The following is a 15818-nucleotide window of genomic DNA, read 5'->3' as shown; positions in this document are numbered from 1 at the left end:
TGGAAAAACCGCAAACTCCGTTCAAAAGGTTGCTGAGATAAAATTGCAACTAAACCCTCAAACACTAGATCTTTTCAAAGAAACGGGAAAATTCGTGGAGCTCTGCCTTTGCCTCCCGGATTCAGCTGCATCACCAGAAAGTTCTTTTTAAGATGCTCTAAGATGCCTGAAAACGTGGTTGAGAAGCTCAATGACACAAAAAGACTTAGCCTACCGTAGCCTACTCATCTTGTGTTGATGCATGTCCACCAAAACATTTTGTACACTGTCGATGTCAAAGATGACACATCCAGTTCATAGAGAAAACATCTGAGCGAAAAGCAATCTTGGGAAGCGTGTGAGAACTCATTTCCACAAACTGTCGTTTTCGTATCACTTTCTAATTTGTACGTTTTCATTTTAATTTCCTGAACAGCTGCTTTTGTTGTTGCCGTTCTTCATTTGTTACAATTTGACGTCGTTTTTTTGCATAGAAGGGGACCGAAAGCTTAATACAAGTTTTAAATGATGTTACACATAAGGGGGGTCTGGGGGGCGAAGCCTAGAGAAAAATAGTTCCCGCGCCACTGACCTATCCTGTTTATTGTTGGTTTTACTTTCAAATTCATCAGATGAACGTTGCAACTAGTGCTAGAAACAACAACTTCATTATCGCAACGTTGAAGTTTACGTTGATAGAACGTCGTCTATCGTTGATACTTCGTCGTTGTCGTGTAATAAATAAAGAACGGATAACATTAATTTAACATAAAACAACGCAGCACACTTCATGGAAGACACTTGGAATGCAGCATGGTGCGCCACCGACACCAAACTACATGGTTTTATGCCCCACCCGGTGGCGCGCCCCCCTGGTATGGACCTCCCTCGGCCGACTTGGTTCAAGCTCAACAGAATCCGAACCGGAGTCGGTCGCTTCCATTCCAACATGCACAAGTGGGGTCTGGCTCCCTCATCGGCCTGCGAATGCGGCGCGGAGGAACAAACTGCTGACCATGTCGTTCTCGAATGTCCCATCTACAAGGCACCAAATGGAACGCATGGTATAGCAACGCTGGACGAAGCTACACTCACCTGGCTCTCCACCACCTGCCCTCAAATTTGATCTAGTCTCAAACGAAAGAAGAAGAACAAAACAACAAATCACAGAGAAGATTGGAAGACCATGATCGCCAACGTCTGTATCAGATCAGGCACATAATCATCATCAAAACAACATCAAATAAATAAACAACAAAATCTCTCAGTTATCGCGATCCTTGTGGGTGATGACAACATCGTCGAAGATGTCAACCAAGATCTTCAACTTCTGTAAAAGACAAAGCAAATAATTAAATTAAAGAAGTTGATACAACGTTGATAGAACATAACGTACTCTACATGTTACGTTAGATAACGCTGATGCAACGTAATGTACTCTACATGTTACGTTAGATAACGTTGATACAACGTAATGTACTCTACATGGTAGGTTAAATAACGTTGATACAACGTAATGTAATCAGATGTTACGTTAGATAACATTGATACAACGTAATGTACTTACTCTGCATGTTATGTTAAATAACGTTGATACAACGTAATGTAGCCTAGATGTTATATTAGATAACGTTGATATAACGTAATGTACTCTACATGTTACGTTAGATAACGTTGAAACAACGTAATGTACTCTAGATGTTACGTTATATAACGTTGATACATCGTAATGTACTTAAAATGTTATGTTAGATAACATTGATAGAACGTAATGTATTCTAGATCAGTGATTCTCAACCTTTTTTGGCCCATGGACCATATTTAAAAAAAGATATATCCGATGGACCACTTTGCTATGTTGACGCCATTTGAATGCCACTAGTCGAAACTGTATTGCACATAGGTCAGAAAACTCAAGGGCGTGTTCAATCTTAGTCCTTAATAAAATTATATATACCGTATTTACTTGATTGTAAGCCGCGCTTGATTGTAAGCCGCCCTTGATTGTAAGCCGCATGTGATAGTGTTAAAAATTTAATGTAAGCCGCCCTTGAATGTAAGCCGCAAATACTGTTTACACGCAAAGCTGAAACTGGTTACTGTTCATCATCAGTCGTTATCTCCGCCTGCGGCAGATTGCGCATCAACATTGCTATGCTGACGTGTATTGTTTTGATATGATGGTCAGAAATAAAAACAACTGAACATGGCTTATTTGCTTCCAAGAGTGGCGATTTTGAGCCAACTCGCTCAGTGTCGTCAAGTGGAGTCCGGTCCATGATTGAATGTTGTCTTGCCATCGTTTTGGTTGTCTGCCACGTTTTCTTTTTCCTTCTACTTTGCCTTCTGTGCAAACTTTGCTGATTCCGAATTGTGATCTTTTAGTGTGGCCGAACAGTTTTAAAACTTTTGATTTTATTATTGCTGCAATTGGATGTAGTTTTGTCATAGTTAGAAGATCTTCTATTTTCGTGTGATCAAGTAACCTTTTGTTGGTCATGCTTCTCATGATGTGATTTTGGAAGGTAGTGAGTTTTTTCATTGTTGATGATGTCCATCAACTGTTACTGTTAAGTACCATAAATAAAACTGACAACTCCTTTTTTTCTTTCGAATGCACAAAGTCGACAAAGAAAAAGGCAAAAAGAAAAAAGAAAAAATGTAAGCCGCCTTTGATTGTAAGCCGCCCTTGAATTTAAGCCGCAAACATGATGGAAAAAAAAACTTTTTAAGCCGCGGCTTACAATCAAGTAAATACGGTACGTAAAAATTATGCGTGTTCAAATAAAATAAAACGTAATTAACTAATTAAGCAAACACTCTTCATTTACACTCTACCTTAACTACTTGAATACACATAACTTCAATTTCAAATTTCATTCTAACAAAACATCATGCACATATTGTTTCAATAAAATGGTAATGTCTCAGTTGTCAGTTTTGCCTTCTTAGCAACAGGAGCATCTGACATTTTGTTAATCTGAAAGCACTGCAGAATAGCCTACAGTAGTACAGTAGGCTACTTAATGTAGCGTTTGAAAAAATATACCATGTGACATTCATAAAATAATTTAATTAACATTCAATAAAACAGCGAATAGCTCTACTCTCCCTAAAGAAACTTGGTAGGTTACGATGAAGAAGCGCAATCTTCGTGCACCGACAACACAACAATTACAGCAACATATGATTTATTGATTAGGCCTGCCAGCACTTCACTTATGCCTTGAACAAATGAACAGTTCAATAGGATACTCGTCAACTGGTAAAATAAGTTTTGAAGAAGTTAATGAAGAACGTTTTGTTGAGAAGGGGCGATCTTCCTAGCGTCAGCACTACCTGACTACTCACTGTGACTGCCGAGAAACATATGTTTTTGGAAAAATCTTGATGGCTAGTGTGGAGGCTACACCGGTATGGTTAGCGAAACACAATGCTCGCTGTTCTATAGTGAGTAGTCAGGTAGTGCTGACGCCAGGAAGATCGCTGGTAGGGACGACTGATTGCAGCGGTGGATCTCACTAGCACAGTACGGTCGTAGAACATCTTTGAAGAAGCGTAGACAGCCAAGGGCGTAACAACCCATCTTTAACCCGTCCCTCTCACTCATCTGAAACGGCCCGATGCCGGAAGAGTGATTGCAGCGGGAGATCTTTAACCGTCTCTTTCCGTTGTCCCACTCGTCCTGGGATGACAGGATTGCAGCAGCCCATTCCAAGATGACTCTGGGGTCAGCGAAAGCTACCCTTCCTCTGGCCGCTCCTCTCTGGCATCTCCGCCAAATGAGGTGTCAGACTGCAGTGGCCCATATTCCCACAAACAGATGCCCTTCTTCAAGCGGGCAACAAGAAGAATCACACACACACAAACAAACTCAAATAAAATTAAAATTAATTATGTACCAAAACGCGCTAGTTCTTGAGCTTGACCCGCCATCTCCTAGACTGCTCCAAGATCAGCAAGAGGAAAGTCGAGACTGGCAGATCAGCTTGAGGCAGCCACTAACCAAACATTTACATCCACAGATTACCATCTACCGCGGTGGGTCCCTTCGGTCGTAGTGAGTCCCTCGCCTCCCTGGTAGGTATCTTCCATGTAAGTATGGTGTGCCTGCTGAGTGTTTGGGTGTGTGGACGGATCCCGGAGCGGACGCACTAATGATGAGACAGGAAACAAATCCATTCCATATGGAAAATTTGTAAACCTGCAAGATGTAGTGGTATCCATCTTGAACTCTGAGCGTTGCGCGAAAAAAAAAAATGTTCTGAAGAAGGAACTAGAATTGTCTCGTTATGTAACCGAAGAAGACCTAGGCCAATCCATCTCGAGACCCGACGTCCAAGGCCGATCCACCTCGAGACCGGGCGTCCAAGCCGAACAAAAATCGTGCGCCTACAAGAAGATCAAAACGCTCTCGGGACAGGAGCGACAAAGTCTTATGTACGGAAACTTGTTTCCTTGTAAGACGAGTGGAGAAATCCTGACCGCGTTTTGCTGCATCCAAATCAAGCAAAACGTATGTGTCAGATTCGTCGCCGACCAGGGAACAGATCGCCTGTCCTGTATGCCGATCAACAGGCTGGCACAAACCTGGTTGCAATGCAAAATCAAAGTTCCGGGAAAACAGTAGGAAGAGAAAGAACCCCACCATGAGCGACGATGGCTTTACCACCGTGGGCAAAGGAGGGAAACACAACCCCAAAACCTCCGTGCGCTTCTCATCAGATGCTGAGATATTGGATAATCCCCTTTCCAACACAGAGTCCAAGACATCGACTCCAAAAGAACCCTTGCTCAAACGGAGAACGGTTTCCCAACCAGTATCTCCCAGAACGACGAATCCCAGAGACCAAAACGCATCCCACGCCAGCTCCAAGGATGCGACGGTCTCAGTTGACAAAGACAACTCGTCAACTGGCTCGGAGTCCGTTTCTTCAAGAGAGTCTCCGCGGGCTGGACTGCCCGGGACCTCTCCTCCCCATCGAGATGTCTTCAGTTCGATGGGAGAGTTCACGGACTCAGACGGCGACCCAGCCATCTACACGGTCTAGTCCAACCTCTTAAAATTTAACCTGCTTTTTCTCTATCTATAATCATGTTCGCAGATACGGAGAGTGACGATTCGGACGCCGGACTGGGCAACCTCAAGGTTGGCTCAATGAACATCAACGGAATATCCAAGAAATTGCGAGATGTCAAAAATCTCTTTACATCTCACAGACTCTCTGTACTGGCAATACAGGAAACACACAAAATCCCCACCGATCGACTCGAGACGTGGGCTCAACATTACAATTACATAACATACACCAACATCCAACATAGAACCTGATCGAACCCCCTTCTATGCAGGGACAATGTTCGTCGTCAAGAAAGGCATACACGATAGGTCCGAAATCACACATCATAACATACTACAAAATCGAATACACCACCTCAACATCAAATGTGGTAAAAATAACATAAACATATTCAATGCATACCTTCCGCGTAGCAACGGAGAGAAAAAGTCCTGTTTTGAACTGCTCTCCGAGGCTATGCTGGAATATGAACATCAGCACGTGATCTTGCATGGTGATTTTAACGTGATCCTCGATCCGTTAGACACTGCTAAGCCACAATATTTCTCCACTAGACCAGATAAAACAGCACTTAGAACACTAATACGTCATAACCAGCTAACAGACATATGCAGACAAGAACATTCATACAAAAGACTGTTCACGCACAAAAACCACAACAGTAAGAGCAGGATAGACAGAATATACATAAATCAACATGCACTTGAAAATTATCATAACATCAAACATGAATACTTCACATCATCAGACCATTGTACATTACCAATAATTCATCTCCAATATCAACATCACACCAAATGGGGTGAATATTCATACAAAATCAATAACAGCAAATTACAATATGCACACGTCATAACAGAGCTCGAAACAGCTTGGGAAAATTGGACTACAAACGTACCACAAATGGAACCACCAGACATGCTTATATGGTGGGATCAAGGCAAACAAATGCTGAAAAATCGACTGATCGAACTCTCGCAAGATGTCGCACTCAAGCGCAGAGAAGATTACAATCAGGCCAAAAATATGCTCCACATTGTGGACGCTCATCCAAACCACGTCTTGGAAGAACGTCGACCGGAATTCTTGGAGAAAATCAACAACTTCTACTTCTACGATTACAAAGCAATCGGATCCCAAATCAGATCCAGAACTATCCCGATTAGCGATGAAGAACCATCGAAAAGCTCCTTCAAAGCAGAGGAACAAAATTGTAAAAGTAGCTCTATTACTGAGATACATGGCACAAACAACACAACTCTCACCAAGAAAGAAGACATTCTTAAAGAAATACACAGCTTCTATCACCCCCTATGGGGTGTGGAAGACGACATCAACCCTCAAGAACAAGATAACTACCTGAACATTCTTGGAGAGACCAAAATTGAGGAAGACGCAGCTGAACAAGCGGAACAGCTGATCAGTCTAAAAGAAGTAAAAACCGCCATCGATTCTCTTAACAAGGATTCTGCACCTGGATCAGATGGTCTCGGTTCATTATTCTACCAAAAATGCTGGCATTTCCTGAAACACGACATTCTAGAAATGCTTACAAATTGCTACTTGAGAAAAACAATGACTCCCTCAATGAGAGAAGCAAAAGTGAAGTTAATCTTTAAAAAAGGTGAAAAAGAAAAGCTCAAAAACTGGAGACCGATCTCTCTGCTCAATACCGACTACAAGATTTTGAGTAAAATCCTCTCCAACAGACTCACACCCATGATCGCAAACCTGATTTGTCCGAATCAGAAATGTGGACTGCCAAACCGCAGAATAGAGCATGTCACAATGAACATACAAGCTGCCCTGGAAGCATCTCAAACACAACACAGGGACTTGTACATCATGATAACTGACTTTAAAAAAGCTTTCGATAGAGTTAGTCACTCCTTCCTCTGTGGAGTTCTGAAGAAACTCGGAGTAAAACCAATAATGATGAATTACCTGTATTTGGTTTACAACAAAACAAAAAGTAAGATAGAAATCAATGGAGCCTTAACAAAACGAATCAACGTCAAAAGGGGCATTCGACAGGGTTGTCCCCTCAGCATGCTCTATTTCATAATCTGTGCTGACGTGTTCACCCGCCGCATAGAGAAAAACCATCTGATCAACGGTTTTCGCTTCTCCAAGCTGACAATCAAAATTCAGCAATATGCGGACGACACCACATTCATCACAAGAGACACTCCATCTCTCAAGGAAATCAACAGAGAACTAGCCATCTACCAGACGATGTCCGGCCAGAAAGTGAACCAGGGAAAGACACAAATCTTGGCGTCCAAACCTAATCTGGCCCAAAGAGCTAAGCAGCTCTTTCCAGAAGCTGCGATCTTGAACAACGTCAAGATCCTGGGCATCTGGCCAGAAACAAACCAAACAGAACTTGACAAGATGAACTGGCAGACCGCCATCAAAAAAACTCAGACGATCGCCAACATCCACAAACCACGAAGACTCTCCCTCTACGGAAAAATTTCCATCATCAACACGCTCATGGTACCCGTCACTCTGCATTTGAGTAGAGTACTGATGCCAACGAAACAACACCTCAAAGAACTCAACAAAATCCTTTTCGGCTTTCTCTGGCATCCTTCGCCATTTGAACAGCTCCAGAGAACCAAAACAACTCCTCCTGCCAAAGATGGAGGCATCAACATGGTAGACATACAATCAAAATTCCAAACAAGTCGCATCGACAGAATTCGCCACCTCTTCTCACTAGAAGACGCCACCGAAATCTGGCACGAATGGGCCATGTTCAACTTGAGTTGCAGAATGAGACACATCAATCCTCTTCTGTTCTCCAATAGCATTCCGCATGCCCCAATTCCAAACGAAATGTATGCGGACATCTTCAAGTCCTTTTGCAAACTCAAAGGCTTGAAACACGACTGGAAAATACTTCCTATAAAAACATCTACCTCAATCTGAAAACGCAAAATGAAAAGAAAATTGACAAGATCGATCAACACGGAAAGAAGATTCCTTGGAATGAGATCCTTTTGAAAAACAAGGAAATCAAACTCCTCCTTCCACCTTACCTGTCCTCCATGTCCTTTCGGATTGCTCACGGAGGATACAAATGGGGAAAATTTCAAAGAAAACTATAATCTGACAGAAAAACAAGTTGCAAATTCTGCAGAAAACCTGAAGACAACGTGGCCCACGTCCTCACCGAGTGTTCCTTTGCACAAGGAATATGGAAACGCCTTCAACAACAATACACCGACCTGACCAACGAAGACATGAAAATAACAAAGGACATGATCCTCTACAACCAAATCCCTGAAGGACAGAAGAACAACCCGATTCTTTTGACCATGATGAACGTCGCCAAGCACACCATCACCCAAAAGAAGATATCTCTGGACATAGGCGACACATACATACAGGACACAAAACGGTCCACCATTCAAGCCCTGTGGGTGATCATGACGAAAACGAAAGACATCACACAAAAGCATAACATCCCTTTGTCATCTGACATTTCTACTCCTTCTAAACCTCCTCCTACGGTCAGAAGAAAGAAGAACCAGTCAAGATCCTCTCTTCAACCGCCCTCTCAGTCGTCCTCGGTGGTAGGGATGACTGATTGCAGCGGTGGATCTCACTAGCACAGTACGGTCGTAGAACATCTTTGAAGAAGCGTAGACAGCCAAGGGCGTAACAACCCACCTTTAACCCGTCCCTCTCACTCATCTGAAACGGCCCGATGCCGGAAGAGTGATTGCAGCGGGAGATCTTTAACCGTCCCTTTCCGTTGTCCCACTCGTCCTGGGATGACAGGATTGCAGCAGCCCATTCCAAGATGACTCTGGGGTCAGCGAAAGCTACCCTTCCTCTGGCCGCTCCTCTCTGGCATCTCCGCCAAATGAGATGTCAGACTGCAGTGGCCCGTTTCCCACAAACAGATGCCCTTCTTCAAGCGGGCAACAAGAAGAATCACACACACACAAACAAACTCAAATGAAATTAAAATTAATTATGTACCAAAACGCGCTAGTTCTTAAGCTTGACCCGCCATCTCCTAGACTGCTCCAAGATCAGCAAGAGGAAAGTCGAGACAGGCAGATCAGCTTGAGGCAGCCACTAACCAAACATTTACATCCACAGATTACCATCTACCGCGGTGGGTCCCTTCGGTCGTAGTGAGTCCCTCGCCTCCCTGGTAGGTATCTTCCATGTAAGCATGGTGTGCCTGCTGAGTGTTTGGGTGTGTGGACGGATCCCGGAGCGGACGCACTAATGATGAGACAGGAAACAAATCCATTTCATATGGAAAATTGTAAACCTGCAAGATGTAGTGGTATCCATCTTGAACTCTAAGCGTTGCGCGAAAAAAAAAATAAATAAAAAAAAAGCTTCTCTTCTTCGTGGGAGACCCCAAAGTTTATCCGCTCTGCCTACGGGCAGACCGGGCGTAGGAGTCAAACGTACCTGTGTTACGGTCACGTGATGGAGACGTGGGCGCTGCCCGGCTTTAAAACTTCTGACGGTATCAGTCGCCCCACACGACGGGCCGCCCGGCCCGTCGTGAGCTGGCCTTTTTGCGTTTGCGGAAAGCTAAGCCAGTCTCCCTGGCCCGTTCCGCCATTCTAAATTTTGCGGACGAGTCGCACAAAATTTTCGATCCACACTTTCCTTCCACAGGTACCTACACTCCCCAGCCTGGTCCCCGCGACCTAAGCTGGTGGACTTCCCTTCCGGGTGCATCGCCACCCCATAATCACGCCGCTCCCCGCCTCCCCGGGGCGTGGCAGGCCGGTTCTCTAAAGTCTCTGACCTGGCTATGTTTATTATGTTCTTCTCGCCGTGTCAATTATTTTGTACTCGTGCGTTGTTGATCAAAATAAAACAGTTCATCACCTGCGGTACTGATGAGCCCAGCCTCATGGGCGAAACACGTGTATATCGCTGAGTTTCTACTACACTCGACTGCCGAGAAACAGATGAAGAACGTTTTATCAAGGATTTATAAACTCTCTGTGGACCAACAGAAATTCCAAGTGGACCACCAGTGGTCCACCTGGACCACGTTGAGAATCACTGCTCTAGATGTTATGTTAGATAACGTTGATACAGCGTAATGTACTCTACATTCTATGTTAGATAACGTTGATACAACGTAATGTACTCTACATGTTATGTTAGATAACGTTGATACAACGTAATGTTTTCTGGATGCTATGTTAGATAACGTTGATGCAACGTAACTCTCACCTTATTGTCCAACCCATCTAGAGCTTCCTTCAACATGGATCGTTCCATCATGTTCGCAACTCTCCCCTTCCAATCACCATCATCCAGGCAACGCAACATTCCAACTCCCTCCTCAACTTTGCTCATTACCCCGATGACGTCATCGACAGTTAGGAGGTTGTCATAGAGATCCATCCGAACAATCTAAACACAAATAATTATGATGCAACAATTAAATAATGGAGTTGTTTGTGATTAGGACTACAAAAACGAAAAAAGAAGAAAAGAACTGTTCACTTCAACATGAATGAATTCAGAGACGACAAAACCAATAAAGAGAAATTCCAACAAGCTTTCACAATGCAAATGACAAGCAGTAACACCGAAAACAAAACTGAAAATCAAATATTCAATTAATGAAGCCAATGAAATAATTCCTAAAATGAAATACCAACGACATAAAAACTGGATGACACAAGAAATTTTAGAGATGATGGAAGAAAGAAGACAAAAGAAACACAATAAAAGTTACTATCAAAAGTTGAACAAACAAATAAAGAAAGCATGTAACAAATCCTGTAAAAAGTACTTGAATGACGAGTGCACATCAATCGAAAAATTGTATAATCTCAGTCAAAGAGAAACACATCTAAAAATCAAGACGTTAACTGCAAAGCACAGTTCCACATCGAAGTCAGAATTTTTGAAGAGTAAAACAGGTGAAATACTATTAGAAGGAAATAAAATACAAAAATGGTGGCACGGGTATTTATCTGATTTCTATGATGATCCAGATCGAACTGTAGAACCTTTCAAATTCATTGAACCATTGTCAGGACAAAGAATTCTAAAAAGTGAAGTTGAACATGTCATAAAACAAATTAGATTGAATAAGGCAGCGGGACCAGACGAGATCAGTACTGAGATGATAAAAACACTGGAACATGTGGGTATGGATGCATTGCATGAACTCTTCAATAACATATATGATTCCGGAAAGATGCCTACTGATATGGACAAATAAATTTTTATAGCATTAGGCCACCTACAAAAACTGGTAACAAAGGAATGTGAAAACCACCGCACAATCATCTTGACATAACATTATTACAAAAATTCTACTACGAGTTATCATGAACCGAATCAAGAACAAAATCAACGATGAAATTGCTGAAGAACAATACGGCTTCATGCCAGACCGCGGTACAAGAAGTGATGTAATGTATTAAAAAATATCGTACAAAGATCAATTGAAATGAAGAAAGATCTGTACATCGCATTCATTGATTATAAGAAAGTCTTCGACCGAGTGAAACATACCTAACTAGTGGAGATGCTAGATAACATTGGAATTGACGATAAGGATCCACGTATTATTTAAAACCTTTACTTTGATCAAATTGCAGTAATAAAGATCAATCACAACATCAGCGATTGGATATCAATCAAGAGAGGCGTTAGACAAGGATGCGTGCTCTTCCCAAGCCTTTTTTCATTATACAGTTACACTCAACAAAAGAAGAAACAAGACTTAAGCAATGGAAACAACAATTCGAAAATGACCCATCATACACTGAAATGAAGATCCCACCATCAGAGTCCCTCCCCCCAGGAGAAAACGCTCCTTGGGCAAAGCGGAAAACATTAAATCGACTCCGAACCGGTGTTGGACGTACTAAGTCTGCAATGGTGGAGTGGGGCTACGACACGGGCCCTGTTGCATGTATCTGTGGCACCGAGCCCCAAACAGCGTACCACCTTCTTGTTTGCCCTCGGCTTGCCACCCGGTGCAGTAGGTGGGACCTGTCAGTGTATAACTCCGTTGCGGAAGAATGTGTCAATCTGTGGTGTATCAACGAACTTTAGAAGACTCGATAGAAGAAGAATTGTACAGTGAGATCATCCTACGATGTCTTGAAGATGAGGCTGGCGTAAATGTTGGGGGAACTAACTTTAATAACCTGAGGTATGCTAATGACACTGTCTTGGTGGCTGATTCGGAGGCAAAACTACAAAATTTGTTGAACAAAGTAAATGAAAGAAGTAAAGAATTGGGAATGGAAATGAATGAAAAGAAAACGGAAACAATGGTAATCACAAAGAAAAAAGAAAGTGAAATTCAATCTGTCAAATTAAAATGAATGGAACAACTATAAAACAAGTAAAAGTTTTCGATATCTTGGGACAACAATAAACTGGGACGTCAAAGATGATAAGGTGTTCAATATACGTATTGCTCAAGAAAATCCGCTTTTCAGCAAATGAAATCAATATTATGCAACAAGTACATATCTTTCACAACCAGATACAGAGTATTGAAATGTTACATTTATCCAATTTTTAAATATAATTCAGAAACCTGGACAATTACCAAACCAATTAATAAAAGAATAAATGGGTTTGAAATGTGGGCATTCCGAAAAATGCAGAGGATTTCCTGGACTGAAAGAAAACGCAACTAAAAAACAAATAAAGAATCTACTAAAAAATATCAAAGAAAATCAACTTCAATTTTTGGGACACGTGTTGCGAAAAGGAAAGTTAGAACATCTCTCTCTCTCACAGGCAAGATTGAAGGGAGGCGTGCCCAACGCAGACAAAGATTAACTTACTTAAACCAACAAACCGACAAAACCAACACCAGCATACACCTAATACACAGAGCAAACAACAGAGAATCTTGGAAACTTTTCATGCAAGAGGCAGTCAATGCTTGGAATCAAGTGCGACAATAAAAAAAGAAGTTGTTTGTGACGTTTTGTTTACTTGTAAAAGTTTAACAATACTTAAATAATTAAAATTATAACTTGGAAACTGATTTGAACTCAGACGATAAAACAATGTAAAGTAACGTTGAATCAACGTAATAACTGATGTTAATGCAACCATGGATCAATGTAATTAAACGTTGATCATAAAAGTTAAACATGGCTTACGGATCCAGGCATCGATTTGATCGCCTTCTTCAATGGACGGAATTGATTGGAATTCATTTTGCATCTGGACAGAATAAGACATCTAATCCGCCCTGGCATCGATTTGAGGAATGACGTCACCGCATGGATGTCATTCCTAGAGTCGGAGGCACTGATCTGTATCTTCCCTCCATGAAAATGACTTCCTGCGGCCACGGTCACTTCCTCGTCGTTGCCTTCCCTCAGGATTCTGCTGATGGCGATAATGGAGCGAACATCATTGTAATCTAATAATGCAGGAATATTATCAATCAATATTAGCTCTGCTAACCAGCTTGTAATCTAAAACCACAGTTTGGTTCTAACCATAAAATAATCAAACATTGAATCCAAGTTGTTTACTTAAGAATAAAACATTAAATTATTTACCTCGCAAACAAAATACAAACAATTAATTTAACAACAAAGTGGCTATTTGCCGTGGTTACGATCAAAAACGTTATTTCGTGGTAGGTGTTGCCAGAGTTGAAAATAAGATTGTGGTTAGAGCAAAGGTTAAAATTGTTCTTTCTGTCCAAGACTTCAACATTTTCCAAATTAGGCCTACAAGGTCTTGTTATCAATGTCTTTGAAGTTTTTGAGCAGAAGTACTTAACTGGCATCACTGCATGGGAAAAATAGCCACAACCTTTGAACAAAACTTGATCAAGAAATTTCCCAATCAGTCATTTCTTGGTGAAACGTAATTCAAGCTGATGCTTTTTGTTCCATACTTAGAAGACAAGGCCAGAAACAAACTTTAAAACATTTTTCTGGTGAAACTAAGCAGAATGATGACTGAATTGAAAGTTGAAATCAACCATTTCTATCATGCTTTTCATGCATGGCTTCATCAACTGGCACACCTCCAGTTGCTTTAGGTATGTGGAGCCAACTGGTTCTTTCAACTAATTCATCCATTTTAAACTGTTAGGTTTGGTGGCCGTGCTTCCAGTGGCGTAGCCAGAAATTTTTTTTGGGGGGGCCAAATATTTGATGAATTGAAGAGAACAACAAAGTATTTAATTTAAGCCATCGCCACTTGATATGCAGTGGCGTATCCTGGTGGGTTGAGCAAGGGTAGCAATAAAACTGGTGGGGGTTTAAAGCGTGCCGAAGGCACGCGTATTCTAGGGGGGTCCGGGGGCATGCTCCTCCGGAAAATTTTTGAAAAATTACACTCAAATAATGGATTATAGCGCTTTCTGGAAACACTTTTAGGGTAATATTTGTATGAAATTAATTAGCAGATAAACAGCTATTAACTTATTAAAGGTAGCTCTTACACACAAACGGGCAAAATATGCGGCTAAAATTAGAGAACACCAAAAACTCAGCTACACAAAAACTCAATAACTACACAAAAACCCAACAGAGTAAGCCATTCTGAAATTGCTTCCAGTAAATCGCGTAAATTTTGCGCGATTTACGATTTGCAAAATTTATTGGTGTATTTCTGTGTGTCTAAAACAAGTCCTTGGAGATGTTAATAGCCAGATGTCTTGGAAAACGTTATAAATTTCTACAAATTTTATTACATTTTCAACAAAGGGCTCAACTTCGGAATCCAAACTTGGAAAATTTTGGCGGGGGCCATGGCCCCTTTCGCCCCCCCTGGCTACGCCTATGCGTGCTTCATCAACTTTCATCTACGTAACCTCTAAATCTGTATCGCATGCACGCTTTAAACTTCTGTGGTTTTGCCACCTTTTCCTTTTGTTGGTTTTGTTCCTGGTCACTATTTGTAACTTTATAATTGCTGTGGTTTTCCGACAAAGAAAAAAAGTAAATGGAATTGAATTGAATGCTTCTTCTTCAATGAATAAAAACAAAATGACTGTCACCTGCTAATTTGCGCAGAAGTTTTTGTGCAGAGTTGCCAAATAACTGTCAGTTTAAAGGGTTTTTGAAGTGACAAAGAATCAATCAATCAATGGTTTATTTGTCAGTAATAGGAACATATAGTACATGTTTGAAATATGCAAGTAATATACACAATGTAGAAGTTACACAAGTTGCCATACCGACAGGGAGACAACGAGACGACCCTACGGTCTACCAGTTAATTGCCACCCTACGGAAATGACGATTTAGCCATTACAAAAATACAAGAATAGATTAAATTGAAAAAATTAAACGACTTGGAAAAAACACAAAATAATTTCATGTTTTATCATAAAAAGAACAAAAAATACAACCAACTTGTAGTTTATGAAAAAATACGCACATGCTTCGAAAAATACTAATTAAATCTTGCAGAAAAACTGAAAGTTTGGCAACTTTGTTCACAACCAACACAAATTGTCGTCTGCAGCTTTGCGCGGGAGCTTTCTGCGTAGTGTCTCCCAGAAAAAATAGTAATCAACGAGAAATTTAGGTAACAGTTTGTGCCAGGTAAATTGATTGTTTTAATTTTCTGATGAAATTATTTCAGATTAATAAACTTCTAAAAATTTGTTTCATAAATATTCTATTTTGAATTTCTAAAAATTGCAATGTTTCCAAGAAACTTTAAACTTGCAAAAAAACAATTTGACAAAAAGCTTCCTTCACTTACGTTCAAAATCACTTTGCTTAAATAGAATGGCAACAAATTGTAGTT

At 41.1% G+C, this 15818-nt stretch overlaps 1 protein-coding gene across 3 annotated transcripts in view; it reads right to left on the bottom strand.

Moving 5' to 3' along the window:
• Nucleotides 1-1143: 1143 nt before the first annotated feature.
• LOC145770342 (uncharacterized) overlaps nucleotides 1144-15818 on the bottom strand; it is a 48051-nt gene continuing 33376 nt past the window's right edge. For all 3 annotated transcript variants that reach the window (XM_082581950.1, XM_082581951.1, XM_082581952.1), the window contains 3 exons: nucleotides 13199-13464; nucleotides 10284-10466; nucleotides 1144-1309 (listed from right to left, as the gene is read on the bottom strand). In XM_082581950.1, coding sequence (XP_082438076.1) covers nucleotides 1244-1309; nucleotides 10284-10466; nucleotides 13199-13464 — 515 coding nt within the window. In that variant the 3' untranslated portion in view covers nucleotides 1144-1243. The remainder of the gene's footprint in view (nucleotides 1310-10283; nucleotides 10467-13198; nucleotides 13465-15818) is intronic.

This window comes from Aplidium turbinatum, chromosome 5 (assembly GCF_918807975.1).
Source record: "Aplidium turbinatum chromosome 5, kaAplTurb1.1, whole genome shotgun sequence".
NCBI lineage: Eukaryota > Metazoa > Chordata > Ascidiacea > Aplousobranchia > Polyclinidae > Aplidium > Aplidium turbinatum.
Note: the sequence above shows the minus strand (reverse complement) of the source record. Positions and strands in the feature narration are given on the sequence as shown.